The 14,370-nt window shown below is 54.9% G+C and overlaps 1 protein-coding gene across 1 annotated transcript; it reads right to left on the reverse strand.

Annotated features, from left to right (window-relative positions):
* Positions 1–8,776: 8,776 nt before the first annotated feature.
* On the reverse strand, positions 8,777–10,212 carry CEBPE (CCAAT enhancer binding protein epsilon; the record flags this gene model as incomplete). The annotated part of the gene is made up of 2 exons (XM_079698976.1): positions 8,777–9,112; positions 9,703–10,212. 2 exons carry the CDS (start codon positions 10,210–10,212, stop codon positions 8,777–8,779), a joined length of 846 nt encoding a protein of 281 aa, XP_079555102.1.
* Between the last annotated feature and the right edge of the window lie 4,158 nt (positions 10,213–14,370).

The following is a 14,370-nucleotide window of genomic DNA, read 5'->3' on the forward strand; positions in this document are numbered from 1 at the left end:
GGGTGAACTCTAAACTGCAAGGCTTTTAGGCATCTCTTCCACCTGTGTAGGGCACTTGGGCGCTCACCATTTAAACACGTGTGGGTTGGCTAACACCTCCTGTGAGAGGCTCTTGTGTTAGCTCATTCTGTGAGGCTTCACAGAAGCCGCTTATAGGCACGTCAGGAGAAGTAAACTCTGAAAATTGACATTAATAGAAGATGTTCAAAGATGTTCTGACCAAGCTCTTAGAACACCCTTTGTTTTCTCTGCTCATGCTGTGCTTTCACATCCTCTTTCCCCTGCCTGGATACCCTCCTTCCCTGCCTGTCTGGCTAATTCCTACCTTCCCTGTGATTACTCTGGGAAGCCTTTCTTAACACCTCTTGCCCAAATTCCGCACCGGCCAGAGGCGGGAGGGGCCTCTCCCCTGCCTCCTAGCTTGTCATCCTCTGCTGTTACTGTAGCTCCGAGGCTCCCCCTCCACATCCCACAGTCCCTCAAGCCTGTTTCCCACCCATCTTTGTATCCATGGCACTCAGCACAGCCCAGAGGGCCTACTCACCAGTTTGTGGGTGAAGGAACAGAGCTTAACCCCATTATTTAGCTTTTGAAGATGCCAGTCAGGGGTGAAGTGACGTAAGGGAACAGAGCTCGTTAGTGATGGACAAGGACTAGAGTTTAGAGGACTGCTGACTTCCAGGGGGCAGGGAGCGTTGGGAGGGCTGGGTTTTAGGCTTTTACACACTAGGGCTGTGGCTGGAGCTACCCCTTGTAAGGGAGGCCTCCAAACTCTGGAGCCAAACCAACTCTGCTACTTTGTATCAGTGTAACTTGGGCCCAATGCCTCAGTGTTCCCACTTGCAAAGGGGGGTGACGGTACTTAACCTGATAGGGTTGTTATGAGAAAGTGAAGATTTGTAAAGTGCCAAGAACAGTGTCTAGACCATGGTAAATACTAAGTCAAGAGGATGTATTCCACAGACACTTTCAACTCAGTGAGGAATTATTCTGCTCTTACCAACATGTGTTAGAGGACATACTAAGAGGACTTTTATTCTTTTTCTAAGACAAACCCAGTCTTTTTCTCCAAGTGTCAGAGTCTTTTTTTTTTTTTTTTTTCCTGGCTGGGCCGGCCCAGTCTGGGGAAAACCCTCCGGGTCAGGGCTTGCCCAAGGGACTGGAGGTCTGTGAGGCTCTCTTGAGGTTTTCTGGGCCCCATCCTCCACCTCTCTTAATGCTTCGCTGCCCCCTTGTGGCCTCACTGGGATAGGGCATGCCCCTGCCGGGGTAGGGGTTCATCCTAACTTCACACCAGCTTGCAGAACTTCAGATCTTCTAGCAAGCAGAAGCAGCACAAGAAACACCTCGTGTTCCTTTGGCTGGAATACCTCTTTCCTGTCTTTGCCAGGCAAATCCTTCCTCATCTTTCGAGATCCAGCTGAGAGGTTTATCTGCCTGCTGAGATTTTTCTTTACTCCCCCCAGGCAGAGTTTGCATATCCTCTGTTCTCCGAGAGCATTTCTTTCACATCTTTGAAGTAGCACTTATTACATTCTCCTGACATTTAAAAAAAAATAAATTTATTTATTTATTTAATTTTTTTGTTGTGTTGGGTCTTCGTTGCTGCGAGCGGGCTTTCTCTAGTTGCGGCGCGTGGGGGCTACTCTTCCTTGCGGTGTGTGGGCTTCTCATTGCTGTGGCTTCTCTTGTTGTGGAGCACAGGCTCTAGGCACATGGGCTTCAGTAGTTGCAGCACGTGGGCTCAGTAGTTGTGGCTCACAGGCTCTAGAGTGCAGGCTCGGTAGTTGTGGCGCACGGGCTTAGTTGCTCTGCGGCATGTGGGATCTTCCTGGACCAGGGCTCGAACCCGTGTCCCCTGCATTGGGAGGTGGATTCTTAACCACTGTGCCACCAGGGAAGTCCCTGACATTTATTTCTGTGCTTGTTTCCCTACCAGACCATGGGCAGGGGCTGAGTCTGATTCATCTCTGCCTCTCAGAAGAAATATGAAGTAGGTACAGAGGGATAACGGAGGTGAGAAGGAGAAGAGGGCAATGAGGCAAGGAGAGGGGGAGGATAACAATGATGGTATCGAGCCCAGACATTGTTCCAAGCACTTTAGACTCAGGTAATTCTTTTGACAGCCTTATGAGGTAGGTGTTATTATTACACCATTTTTACAAGCGAGGCAACGTGGGCAGGCAGTATATGTGGGATATGAGCCCACGTCGATAGGCTCCTGGGCACAGGCTTTAACCCACCATGCAATAGTGCTTTTCAAGTGCCCAGTGTGGAGGAGAAATAAAGTGCTGAGAGGAACAGGATGAGAAAGATGAGGATGAGGAGTGAGAATGGGGTAAGGAGAGGATGAAGGTGTTAAGAGACGCTGGGGTTTGAGAGGATGAGGATGGAGATGAGAAAGAGGATGTGGAGGAAGGAAACTAGGGATTAGGGAAGAGGATGTTAATGTGGGGTGGAGTGAATGAGAGGATGTGGGATGTGGGACGGGGGTTGTGGAGAGAGGCTGGGGCTGAGCAAGGCAGTCATCCAAGTGGTGTCATCATCCATATGGATGCTCCATCCAGGGTGGCCACTTCTCAGTTCCTTCACCCTCTCATCTCTTACATGCTTCTCATCCACCTTAGCAAGCCACCCCCAGGGTCAGACCCAGGCCTTATCATCACCAGAAACTGCAGTAACTATGAAATAACTGAATCAAACATCCCACTCTCTGATATGATCTCCTTTCCTTATGGTTTGTTTGCTCAAGCCGGCTCACTGCTGCTGTTCTACAAGCTCATTGAAGAACCACTGGCCCTTCCTGTCTCTTCACCTCTCCTTATCCGCCCTAAGTTCCAGGTTCACCACGAAATCCCTCCCCTTCCCTGTCTGTCCCGTCCATCCTGCCTCCCTGGGTGAACCCCATGCCCAGATGAACCCAACATCTGTCTTGTCCATACTTGTTCCCGAGCAGCTAAGGACCACTGAAGGAAGTCTCTCCAGAGGACAGACTGTTGTCGCCTAAAATTGTCATCTTAGACTTCAACTGGCCGCTTCCAAGCCAGAAATCTCAGGTCCCGCTTCCACTCTCAGAAGCTGGGATTTTACACTTTTTAGCCTTTCTGAGAGCTTCCCGCTCAGTCACTTGCAGTCACCTCTTCTTTCATGGTAAAAATAGAAGCCATGAGACAGGAACAACCTCAGCGGGCTACAGACCTGTTTGTATCTGCGTCTGCTGCATCTCTTCTCTTTCACCTTAGGAGAGAGGAAACGTCTTCTTCCTTTGGAAGGTGTTTCCTCCCTCTGATGCTCTGCATCCCCTTGAGCGAGATCTGGCCTCAGCCCCTCTCTGACCTCACCTCTTCCCCTCAGTCTAGTCTGCCCTCAACCCCAGCCTCTGTCAATGGCCGGGAAGGACCTGCTTGGGGCCTAGGCAGAGCTGCTGTCTCTGCTGGGAAGCCCCACTTTCTGCCAGACTGACTCCTACTCACCTTTGAGATATCTGCTTACATGTTACTTCCTCAAAGAGCCTTTCCTGACCCTCACATTTAAATCAGGTTCCCTTATTAATATCTGTCACAGTCACTCTTTACTTCTGCCCCATAGCACTGCCTGCAATTTAGAATGATCTATTTATTTGTGGTGGTATGTTTGTCTGGCCCCCTCTTGAATTTGTAAGCCCCGCAAGGGCAGGGACTGTCCTCCTTGCTTATCCTGTAGCTCCTATAACAAGCAAGGTGCCTGGAGTAGGGGTTATTAAGTATTTTTATAGCAAATGAATGAATAAATGAGTGTGATGAGAAGGCAGGAGGGAGGTGAGGGAGGAGGGAGGGTGAGGACGGAAGATGGAATCGAGGAGGGTAGATGGAGAGTGAGGGGAAAGGATGGTGCTGAGGGCAGTGTGCAAAGGTGAGGCTGGGGATGAAGGGGAGGAGGTGAGAGAGGACCAGGAAGAAGGGGTCCTCACCCTGAGTCTGGTTAAGGCTTCCAGACCCTGAGTGGGCTGCCCTGGAGCTCTGTCTCTTGGCCATGCTGCTTGCGAGGTTTGAAGGCAGGGCCGGTGGGCGGGGCTAGACTTTATCTTGGGGCGCAGCCCTAACCTCAGATGGTGACAGAGCTGGCGCCAGCAGGGGTTTTGCAAACCGTCCCGATTGCAGCAGGGCCAGCAGTCTCACTCAGGACGGCGGATGGGGCCTGGGCTTATCTCCCGAGTGCAGTCCTAACCTCAGATGGTGACAAAGCGGGAGCTACAGGCGTTTTGCAAACCGTCCCGATTGCAGCAGGGTTGGATGGTCTGGCCAGGGGTGACAGTGCAAGGTGTGGGGAGCAATAGGGTTTTGGACAGTTTGGGGCTTTGGGGTGAAGCTTGGCTTGTGGGGTGGGGGGATCCATGCTATGTATGGCTGGCCTCTACCTAGCTCCAATCCATGTTTCTAAAAGAGAAGGGGAGGTTACAGCGCTGTAGCGGGGGTGTCTCCCTAGTCGGAAGCTTTCCTTCTCCCAAGTCCTAGGACGCTTCTGCTGCTCCCTGAAGTCAGAATTGATGGCCAGGTGCAGCCATTTTCCTCTGAAAATACCCATCATTTCCCCATGGGGTAGTCTCAGGGAACTTCTGATGGGCCTTCTCAATGAGCTGCTCATTGATGTTTTTCTGGGGCCAAGCCAGGTCTGCTTATAGCAGCAGCTGACAGAGGCAGCCTGGAGTCCTGTCCGGGTCCGACCCTTCCCACTGGGGTGCAGCCCTGCTGAGTCCTGAGAGGAAAGGTCTGCCTGCTGGGGGTGATAGGAAGTGACTGGCCTGAAGAAGGTGCACAGGCCCTCGGCCAGCCTTGGCTATTGTTGCCTCAGCATCTCCTGTACAGTCCCCTCCATGGCTTGGGGCAGGGTAGGGAGTGGAGGTGAAGAGGCCCCTTTCCACCCTCACAGCCCCAACCGGGATCTTGCAACACTGGGATGGGGGCCCTGGGGGCCCAGGCATGTGGCAACCCGTGGGGGTGGGGTGGGGAGGTGTGCACCGAGCAGGGGGAGCGGCTTTCACAAGTCCGCGCTGCCACCGGGGACTGACCTTGGCGGGCTCACCTTGGGCAGCTTCCTCCCTCTTGGCGGTATCTCCAACATCCTACCTTCTCCTCCTCTGCTTCCCAGGGGCCTGAGATCCTGTCTGTCAGCTCAGGACTATCATGCTGGTCCCCAGTTTTGCCCAGGAAGGAAAAGTGGGCCCGAGCTGTGGATCGTAAAGCCAAGGGAACGCACGTGTGTGCTGTTTGGACCTTGATTTGCCGGTTTTCCAAAGTTCTCGTGACCCCGCCCTGGGCCTCGAACCTTCCCCAGGCAGGGGTGAGGCTACCCGCCCTTCCTGGGGGTGCCTTCTTTCTGCAGCCTCTGGACCCCGCGGACCCTGTGGACACTGCGGCATCTCCGCCCGGCATGGCATGGGGAGCCTGCTCCTTAGGGATGGTCCTCCTCCCCGCAGAGGGAATGAAGACGGTCCTGGAGGGAGGGAGACGGTGTTCTTGCGTACCCTTCCTCCTGCTTTCCATTTCTCCAGCCTCACCCGGTTTCCTTTCTTTTTTTGGACCGTGACACCTCGGGGCCTTGGCATTTGCTCTCCCCTCTGCTCTCCTTTCCCCCAGTTTGGCACATCTGCCTCCTCCTGGACATTTTTAAGGTTTCGACTTCAATGTCACCTCCTCCGAGAAGCCTTCCTTGACCACCCCAGCTAAAACAACCTCCCTGGGCTTCCCTGGTGGCACAGTGGTTAAGAATCCTCCTGCCAATGCAGGGGATATGGGTTTGAGCCCTGGTCCGGGAAGATCTCACATGCCGCGGAGCAACTAAGCCTGTGTGCCACAGCTACTGAAGCCCGCGTACCACAACTATGAAGCCTGCGTGCCTAGAGCCCATGCTCCGCAACAAGAAAGCCACCGCAATGAGAAGCCTGTGCACCGCAAGGAAGAGTAGCCCCCCGCTCGCCGCAACCAGAGAAAGCCCACGTGTAGCAATGAAGACCCAGTGCAGCCAAAAATAAACAAATAAAACAAAACAAAGCAAACAAACAAAAACCCACCTCCCTTTCTGCTGGTTTAGTAGGTTTCCCCAAGGGGCATATTCAGAGGGGGTAATTCATGAATGTATAGAGGTGTGAATTGTCAGGCTTAAGGGACAGCAGCAGAAGTGGTAAGCTCCAGCAGTAGCAGAGAGCCATCACCACCCCCAGGCTGTGAGGGCAGCTGCAGAGACTACCTGTCCTGTCCCTAGGAGTTGGGGGCTAAGCACCTGACTTCCTTCTGCCACCCACAATCTCCTGCCCTGCCTGAACACGACAGGTGGAGGGGTCCTTCAGCCAAGAGTTGGGTTTGGTCACCACAGTGTTCTCAGCACCTTGCAAGGGCTTGACACAGGAAAGATGCTCAACAAATACTTGTTGAATAAGTTACCTTGGCCCAAACCAGTTGAGGTCAGGTTAAAACCTCAGGGTTAAAAGTGTGACTTCCGGCTACCTGTCATTTCCCCGGGGTACGATCTGCCACAGAGGATCGAGGTGTGCCTGCCACTCGGCGTCAGGCAGGGACCAGGTGTTCTCTTCTCTCAGCTGGGGCTGTGGCTCTTCTCCAGACCTGGTGCCAGACACCCGCCCTGAGGAGCCCCCGGGTGCTGTGGGCTGGGAGGAGACACGATTCAGAACTGTGGGAAAGAAGCTTGGGGCTGATGCTGAAGCGACCCGGGTCCCATCACCCAGAACCTTGAAAATAAGTCCAGGGGCAGTGGTCTTGACCTGCGAGGAGGAAATCCAGAGGTTGAGTCACTTACCATGCTCTGTACAAACCTCCTTTATGCAACGCATTTCCCTGGGCTGAAAGGAAGGTGTGGGATTCTCCCAGGCATCCACAGAGACAGGTGTCTCTTTCTTCCCAACTCAGGTAGAATAAACCATCTAGCGAGGTTCAGATCTGTCTGCCCAAACCAGACCTGGGGCAGGGGTATCTAGAGCACAGATGCAGGGGAGATGGTGCCTGAGAGACACAGAGGCAAAGGCAGGAAAGAGACTGAGTCCTGGGTGAGGCAGGCGTGGTACACCTGGATGTCCTCAATGTGGGAAGGCTCTGACACTGGGGAGGTGGAGGTGCGGGGAGAGAGAGAGGAGAGAGCGGACCGGGAGGATCCAGACCCAGTCTCTCTCCCTCTCAGAAGGTTATTCCTTGGTGTCTAACACTGCTTTCTCGACAGTGGCCTATAAGTCATTGGTGGCCTAGGAGAGACTCTAACCAGCCCATCTTGTGTCTCGTGTCCCTGACTCTGGCCCCACACCGTTCCATATGCCTCCGAGGGGAGGGTGTGAGGGCAAAGTAGAGACAGGTGCGTGTGTGGAGACAGCAGAGCTCACCTGGGTGAGCTTCCGGAGAATGTCTCTTAATCCCTCGGCTGTCAACTGCTTTATCTATCAAATGTGGCCCACACTATCTTGTTGTCTGAGGGTAAAACCTACCAGATGATCTCTTGAGATCTCTTCCAGCCCCTCTTGAGATCTGTGATTTTACAGAGCTAATTTTGGTTCTGCCTCTAACCCATTGTAAGATTCTGGGTAAGTCCCTTCCCTGTCTGAGACCTCAGTATCCTCACCTGCAAAATGAGAAGTTTAGATGAGATCTCTGAGGTCCTTTCAGGTCTAGCAAAAGAGGATGATTACAAGTATTTGTGCTCACCATATGCCAGGCCTTGTTTATCTATGAACGTACAGCATTACTACTCCTTCCATTTTGCAGATGAGGAAACTGAGGCACAGAGAGAAGTAACTGGCACGAGGTCACACAGCTAGAAAGTAGCAGAGGGAAATTCAAACTGAGGCTGTCAAGCACTGCCCTCTTATGGCTCTCAGGCTAGAGTTCTATGAAAAAACTGTTCTCCACGTGGGGTTTCACTGCACAGGTGTGTTGTCATTCTCCTCGTTACCAATTTTCTCGTATACGAACAGGTCTCAAGGCCTTTCCCAACTAATTCGTCCCCCAAGCACTCAGATTCTTTAGGGAACCGAAGGCCCAGGGAACGAGGGACAAAGGTGGGAGCGGGTGGGTTGGAGGCATGGGGGTCTGTCAGTCTGGCAGACTGAAGTTTGGGAACTGTGGAGAAGGGATTGAGTCCCGGATCAAGAGCTAAGGGACCATAAATACATCAGAACCATCTGGAATTTTCCCTTGATCTCCTGGGGCAGGAACTCCCAGACCTATACCTCAAGGTGAGATAGAACAGGGCTGGGGTCAGCAGGCCCAGGCAGGAGGGACTGGAGGTGCTGGGATCTCCCTGTGAGCCACAGAGCTCTGCTAGGGGAGTGTTCAGAGGCTGCTCCAGGTCCTGTGGGGTGGGGATAGAGTGGGCCGGGTCGGGGGAGAGAAGAGCAGAGGGAGAGGTACAGGGCCTGGCTGTGCGGTGCACTGTGGGAGAGCTGTGGGCAGCTTGTCTGCTGAATTTCCGGAATGTTTATTTGGGCCTGGAATCAAGAGGTATGCAGGCCTAGCCTCGTGCGTTCCCTATCTTTGGAGTCCCCCATCTCTCTCTCTCACACACACACACACACACACACACACACACACACACACACACGGGCCCAGTGTACAGCCCCAGCACCGTGCCATAGTGCAGTTTTATTCAGCCACAGAATCATTATGCTGGGGCCCGCCCTCCTCCTTGTCTTGCCCCCCGCTGCCATTTGTCCATGGTCTTTGTCTCTGACTCGGCCTGTGGGGCCTCTAGGGTGAGGGTCCCCAGGGGGCTGGTGACCACAGTCTGCCAGGCGGGCTCAGCTGCAGCCCCCTACACCCTTGATGAGGTTGGCGGCCTCAGGGATCTGGCGGAAGAGGTTGCGAAGGGTGTCCAGCTCTTGGGTCAGCTGCTCCACGCGGCTGCGCAGACGCTCATTCTCGGCCATGTACTCTAGCACCTTCTGCTGCGTCTCCAGAATGCGCCTCTTGGCCTTGTCCCGGCTCTTGCGCACCGCGATGTTGTTCCGTTCGCGCCGCAGCCGGTACTCCAGGCTGTCTTTGTTCACGGCCTTCTTGCCCTTGTGCGAGGCGCCAGCCGGTGAGGGTGCCTTGAGGAGGGGGCTGCAGGGGGGCGCGGCAGCCGCCAAAGGGGCCTGGAGGGGAAGGTACAGAGGGACAAGAGTGAGGGCTGTGGGGAAGTAGAGCAAAGGTGGGGCAGGAATCCCAGTGGTCAGAGCACACTGGGAGCGTCAGAGGGATGTGGGATTCAGAGCCAGCTCCTGGCCCCCAGTAGAACAGCCACTTCCCTGCCAGACGTACAGTGTCCTCTGCTCTGACCCAAACTCCCTTTCACGTCCCCACACTCTCTGAGGACCTTTCCTTCCATCTATCTTGAGTCTCCAGTTCTATCATCAGTGGGCATTCCCTCTTCTAGAAGCAGGAGGTGACACAGAAATGAGAGGAGGGGGCTGGTGGGCAGCAGAGAAGCTGGCGGGGGGTGCGTGCTGAGATCAGGGCAGGTCAACTGGTCACAGGGACTGCAGGACACATTGGTTCCGGTCACACAGTGGGGATCGGCGGGGGAGTGAATTCACAGAGAAGCCAAGAGGGGTTATGACTGGGTGGCGAACACAGAGGGCTTGTGGTGTGTCGATTTCACAGAGCAACACCACACACAGACCCCATCCACACGGGCCTCCCTCCAGCCCCTGGGTGGCGGGGAGGAGAATTGAGCCACTCTTACCTTGAGGACGCGCAAGGGCTGGCTGGGTGCTGCCAGGGCCGGGGGCAGGTGCATGGCCGTCTGCCCACAGTGCGCCACTTGGTACTGCAGAGGGTTGTAGCCGCTGCGGCTGGCCCCCCGGCTGCCCTCGGGCCCCCGAGGCTCCTCCTTCACAGCCACAGCCCTGGGGTCGTAGCTCCCTGGGGTGCTGTAGATGCCAGGCCCCAAGGCCTTCCTGTCGGGGCCGAAGGTATGTGGAGGGTAGGCGAAGGGCCGCGGGTCAGGCGGCAGGTAGTGGGGGAAGGCAGGGGTTCCAGGGCCCTTAAGGCCTCGGGCCTCAGGTGCCGGCTTCACAGCAAAGAGGTCAGAGAGGAGCTGTTCCTCCCCAGACTCGATGTAGGCAGACAGATCGATGGAGGCCTCATGCTCACACATGTCCCCCAGCTCCCCAGGCCCCACTCGGGCCCCTGAGAACTCAAGTGGCTGCTGGCCAGCCCGGGGCTCGCACTCGTAGTAGGTCCCGTGGGACATGGCCGGCCCGCCCCCTCGGCTCCCCGCCCCTGGCCGCCTTGCTCTTGGGGCGCCCTTTGGGATGCTCGGCTTGCTGTCTCCCCCTGCCCTAGATCTGCCCTCTCCGATCTCCGCTGTCACCCACTCCTGTGTGGCTTCTCTCCTCCCTCCTCTGCTGTTTCCTTTTCCTTCCTCTGTAGTCAATGCCTCTTTTCTCTTCCCTTTTTTCCCCCCGCTCTCCCTGGGGTGACTCAGGGAGGGGCAGGGCACACCGCAGAGGGAGGGATGCAGGCTTTAAAGAAATGGGGCCCCTGGCCTATTTAAGCAGTTGGGGGGTACTCTGGTTAGGCTCCAAGCCAGGGTTCCGAGATGCCCAGGAGCTGATTCTTCTGGGAATGCCTCCTCCTCCCTGTCGAGTCCAGGGGATTCCAGAATCCTCCTTGAGGGCAACACCTTACTCTGAGTATCCTCCTCCCTCCAGCTTCCAAAAAGTCCTGTGCAGAATGAGTGCCCAGTCAGAAGGAACAGAGGAAACCCTCTTCCAGTGCTGACCCCCAGCCTGATCTGAGCTCCTCCCTGGACACGCCTCCCTCCCTCGCAGTCCCCCCCTACAGTGCTGGTCTCCACCTACCCCCAGGGCCACTCAGTTCTTTTTGTAGCCCCACCTCTCCGAGCCACTCTCCTGGGTGCAAGCCAGGGGGTGTTGTTTGAGGGGTTTAGGAAGTAGTGATGTCTGGGACCAAGCCGTACACTAGGGCTTGTCTTGCGGTGCAGAGCAGGCTCTTTTTGCTAGGTTTTTGCACAGGGTCTGTGTAACAGCCCAAGCCCTCACGATTTTCCAGCCCAGGCTAGCTCTAGCAGCCTGGCACCATCCCTGACTGCCCAGGCTCAGCTGAGGCACCTGGTCAGGGCTTGGGCCTTGTGCCCCAGACCCTGGCAGCCCCAGGAACTGACAGCTGCACTCCTCCGGCGGCTCCAGCGCCCGGCCTGCACTGCCAGAGCCTCGGGCTGGCGCTCTGCCCCACTCGGGTCCTGAGGGCTCTGCCCGTTTCCTGTGCCGCAGGGCTCAGGCGCTCGCAGCAGCTCAGTTTGCTCTTTTTCCTTCTGCATGGCCGTCCTCTGACCTCTCTTGGGTCCACTTCCTCTTGTGAGGCTTGAGCAGCCTTCTCTTTTGTCATCACCTCTTCCTGGGGCTCTGTTTCAGGGTCTCGTGGAGAAGCCCATGGCTCGCTCTCTGCGCTCTTAGTTTCAGGTGGGGGCCGCCTCTCCCTTCCCTTTTCTCTTTCCTCTGGGAACGACCCACTCCCTCCTGTCAGAGGTACTGCCGTGGTCCTGCTTTTACCTGTTGCATTTCATCTGCAAAAGGGACTATAGGTACAGTGAGAAGGAAAGGACACGTAGAAATGTGTCACTGGCTCTTCTGTCACCAACACATGCTGTGAGTGCCCTGTGGAGGCCAGAAGGTTTCGTAAGTCAGGCAAGTCAGGCCAGGCCTCAGCGGTGCAAATGCAGAGGGGCTGTGTACAGCATTGGATGCTAAAATAAAGTATGAAGGCAGAGACAGGGCTGTCTGCAAATCAGGCAATTATACCTCTGTTTAGCATTCTTCCCTCCCCCGCCCCACTCTCTGTGCATACCTTGAGATATTTTCTCTGAAAGCCCTGACCTGGCCTGAGGAGATCTGCTTGCACCCAGGAGACAGATCTCAGGTCCCAGACAGGGAGATTTCTGCCTTCTCTCCATTTCAGAGGACGCTGTGGCAAACAGGTACCAAAGCTGAGCTGCTCCAGTTTGGCAGCAGTGCCTCAGTTAAACACCAGGTGGTAATATTGGCCCAAAATTCAGGACTCGAGGGGCCACTGTGGTCAGGAATCAGGTGAACCGGCAGAGGGCAGCCTCCCACAGCCCTGGCAAGGGCAAGACGCCCGGAAGGAGGAAGAGGAAACATGGCCGAGATGGGGGTCTTGCAGGTTACAGGGAGAGTTACCGGGAGAGTGGGCAGGCGGAGAGGGCCAGGGCCAGGCCCTTGTCTCAGTGAGGAGGAATTCTATTCACTCCGACGATGAACTAGTGATGATAGTTAAGGCCTTGCATTTTCTGGTGTTATGCTTTTTCAGTCATTGAAACATACCTTTTTGCTTGCAGACCATTTCCCTGTGAATCAGATAGGAAAGTAAGCAAGATAGACGGTGTACTTATCCTTGCTTTATAAAGGAGGAAAACGAGGCTGAGAGGCGGCCACCCAAGGTCAGGCAAGGCTGTGGCGCTGACGTGGGGGGGGAAGGGCAGGGGTCTAGTTCTTAAAACCCCCCGGGGAAGAAGGGCTAGGGAAAGGGGGAGCTGTGTGACTCAGAGAGCTTTCTTTGCCCTCAGTCCGGCACCCTGGGGGAGGGCGAGACTGCGAGCCGGGGCTGGAGGAAGCTGGGAGGTGTGCAGATAGGCCGGCAGGAAATGAGAACGCTCGGAGCTCCGCCGTGGAGGAGATAAGTGATCTCGGCCCCTCACCTCCCTGGCTGACGTTGCCGCGTTTCCCAGTAACCGGGGTGCTCTGGACGTCTGGGCAGGGAAGGAGGGGGCGCTGGAGGGGAAGGGGGTAGGGAGGGCAGTGCTAGTCAAGGGCTGGGGGATTCTTGGGTGCTGCGGAGTTGCTCAGGAGCGGATGGAAGCCCCCCCGTGGTCCCTTGGTCAGCAGGATCATTTTCTCCCTGCAGCTGCTGCTGCTACCTGTGTGCATTAACTGAAACAAAGCCCCTGTAGTAGTATCTTAATGACTTTGTAACAGGCCTCAGTTCAAACACCACCTCTTTCACCAAGTCCTTCCAACAGGGAGGCAGCGAGCATGTCGGGTAGAACCTGGCTCAGATCTCCCTGTCACCTACCACTCGGTGACCTTGGGCCAGTTACTTAATCTCACTTGTAAAATGGCAGTAGGAATGCCTACTTTGTCGGTTGTTTAATTAAACTTTGAGTAAGATAATGTATGGAAAGCAAGTGGTCTCAGCCAGTCAGTCTCCTTCCGGCCCTCTGACTGCCCCCCTGAGGGGTTTATCTGTGTCTCCTGAGTGACACGCTACCTGCAGCTTTGTCTGAAGCCTCAATTGGACAGGTATTTTTGCACCTAGGTCCCAGGCACTGCGCAGGGCGGGTCCAGCCCTGCCTGCAGACAGGCAGAGTGGGCAGTGATCTGTGATGTGCACACATACGTGCCATGTGCATTCTTATCTTCTTTCCCCCAAAGACTATTTGCTCCTTAAAGGTAGGTCAGATACTTTTTCAGCTAGGGTGACCACATTGCCTGAACTAAAATTAAGGACAGGTGGGTTGACATACATGAATGTTCTTACGGAGACAGTGAAACAAAATATTTGAAGTCTGTGCTGACTTGGAAAATTCAAGAGTAAGTTTGCTAGTCCCACAGCGAGCGTATAGCAAAATCCTGGATACAATGGTTAGAGAAATATTTATTGTTTGACTACATTAATAAATGAATGCATAAGCAGCTGTGATTTCAGTGACCTCCAAAGGCTCCCAAATTCCCCAAGATCAGAGCGTCTGAAATTCCTCTCATTAAAGTGACTGACAGGGTTAAGACAGCGTAAAGGCCCAGGTTAAAAATAAATGCATGTTGCCTAGGAGGAGACCCACATTTGCCCTTTTGAGCAGGTTGAAAAGATCAGCAAGTGTCACCTTACAAAAGAGAGGGGGGCCTCCAGGGACAGGTGTCTCCAGGGACTGAGAAAGGTTGGGGAGGGCTGGACTTGCTGGAATGGGGTGACATGAGGAAGCCTCAGGCAGCCTGGGGAAAGGAAAAGTGTGTGTTGGGGAACTGGGGGAATCCCCAAGGGGGATGTGACGCTTGGAGAAGGGCCTCTTGCACAAGACTGGCCTCTGCCCAGTTTGCTCTCACTCTTTTGGGACAGCCATGGGCTGGGAGATTCAGGAACCCTTTGAGATTAGATTCAGTCTTCTTTTTTCATCCCTCTAAAAGGGCTAAATAGGTTAACTGACTTGCCTGAGGACACACAGCTGTTTGGTGGCTGGGCTGGGTCTCAGAGCCAAGTGTCTGTGCCCCTGTGAATGGCAAGCCTCCAGCCTCAGTCTAGAACGCCAGCCACAAAACAGGAGTGTTGGGGCCAGACTGGGAGTGGAGGCATCTTGCCTGCCAGTGTCCTCACGGTG

The sequence above is a fragment of the Hyperoodon ampullatus genome (genome assembly GCF_949752795.1).
Source record: "Hyperoodon ampullatus genome assembly, chromosome: 3".
Taxonomy (NCBI): domain Eukaryota; kingdom Metazoa; phylum Chordata; class Mammalia; order Artiodactyla; family Ziphiidae; genus Hyperoodon; species Hyperoodon ampullatus.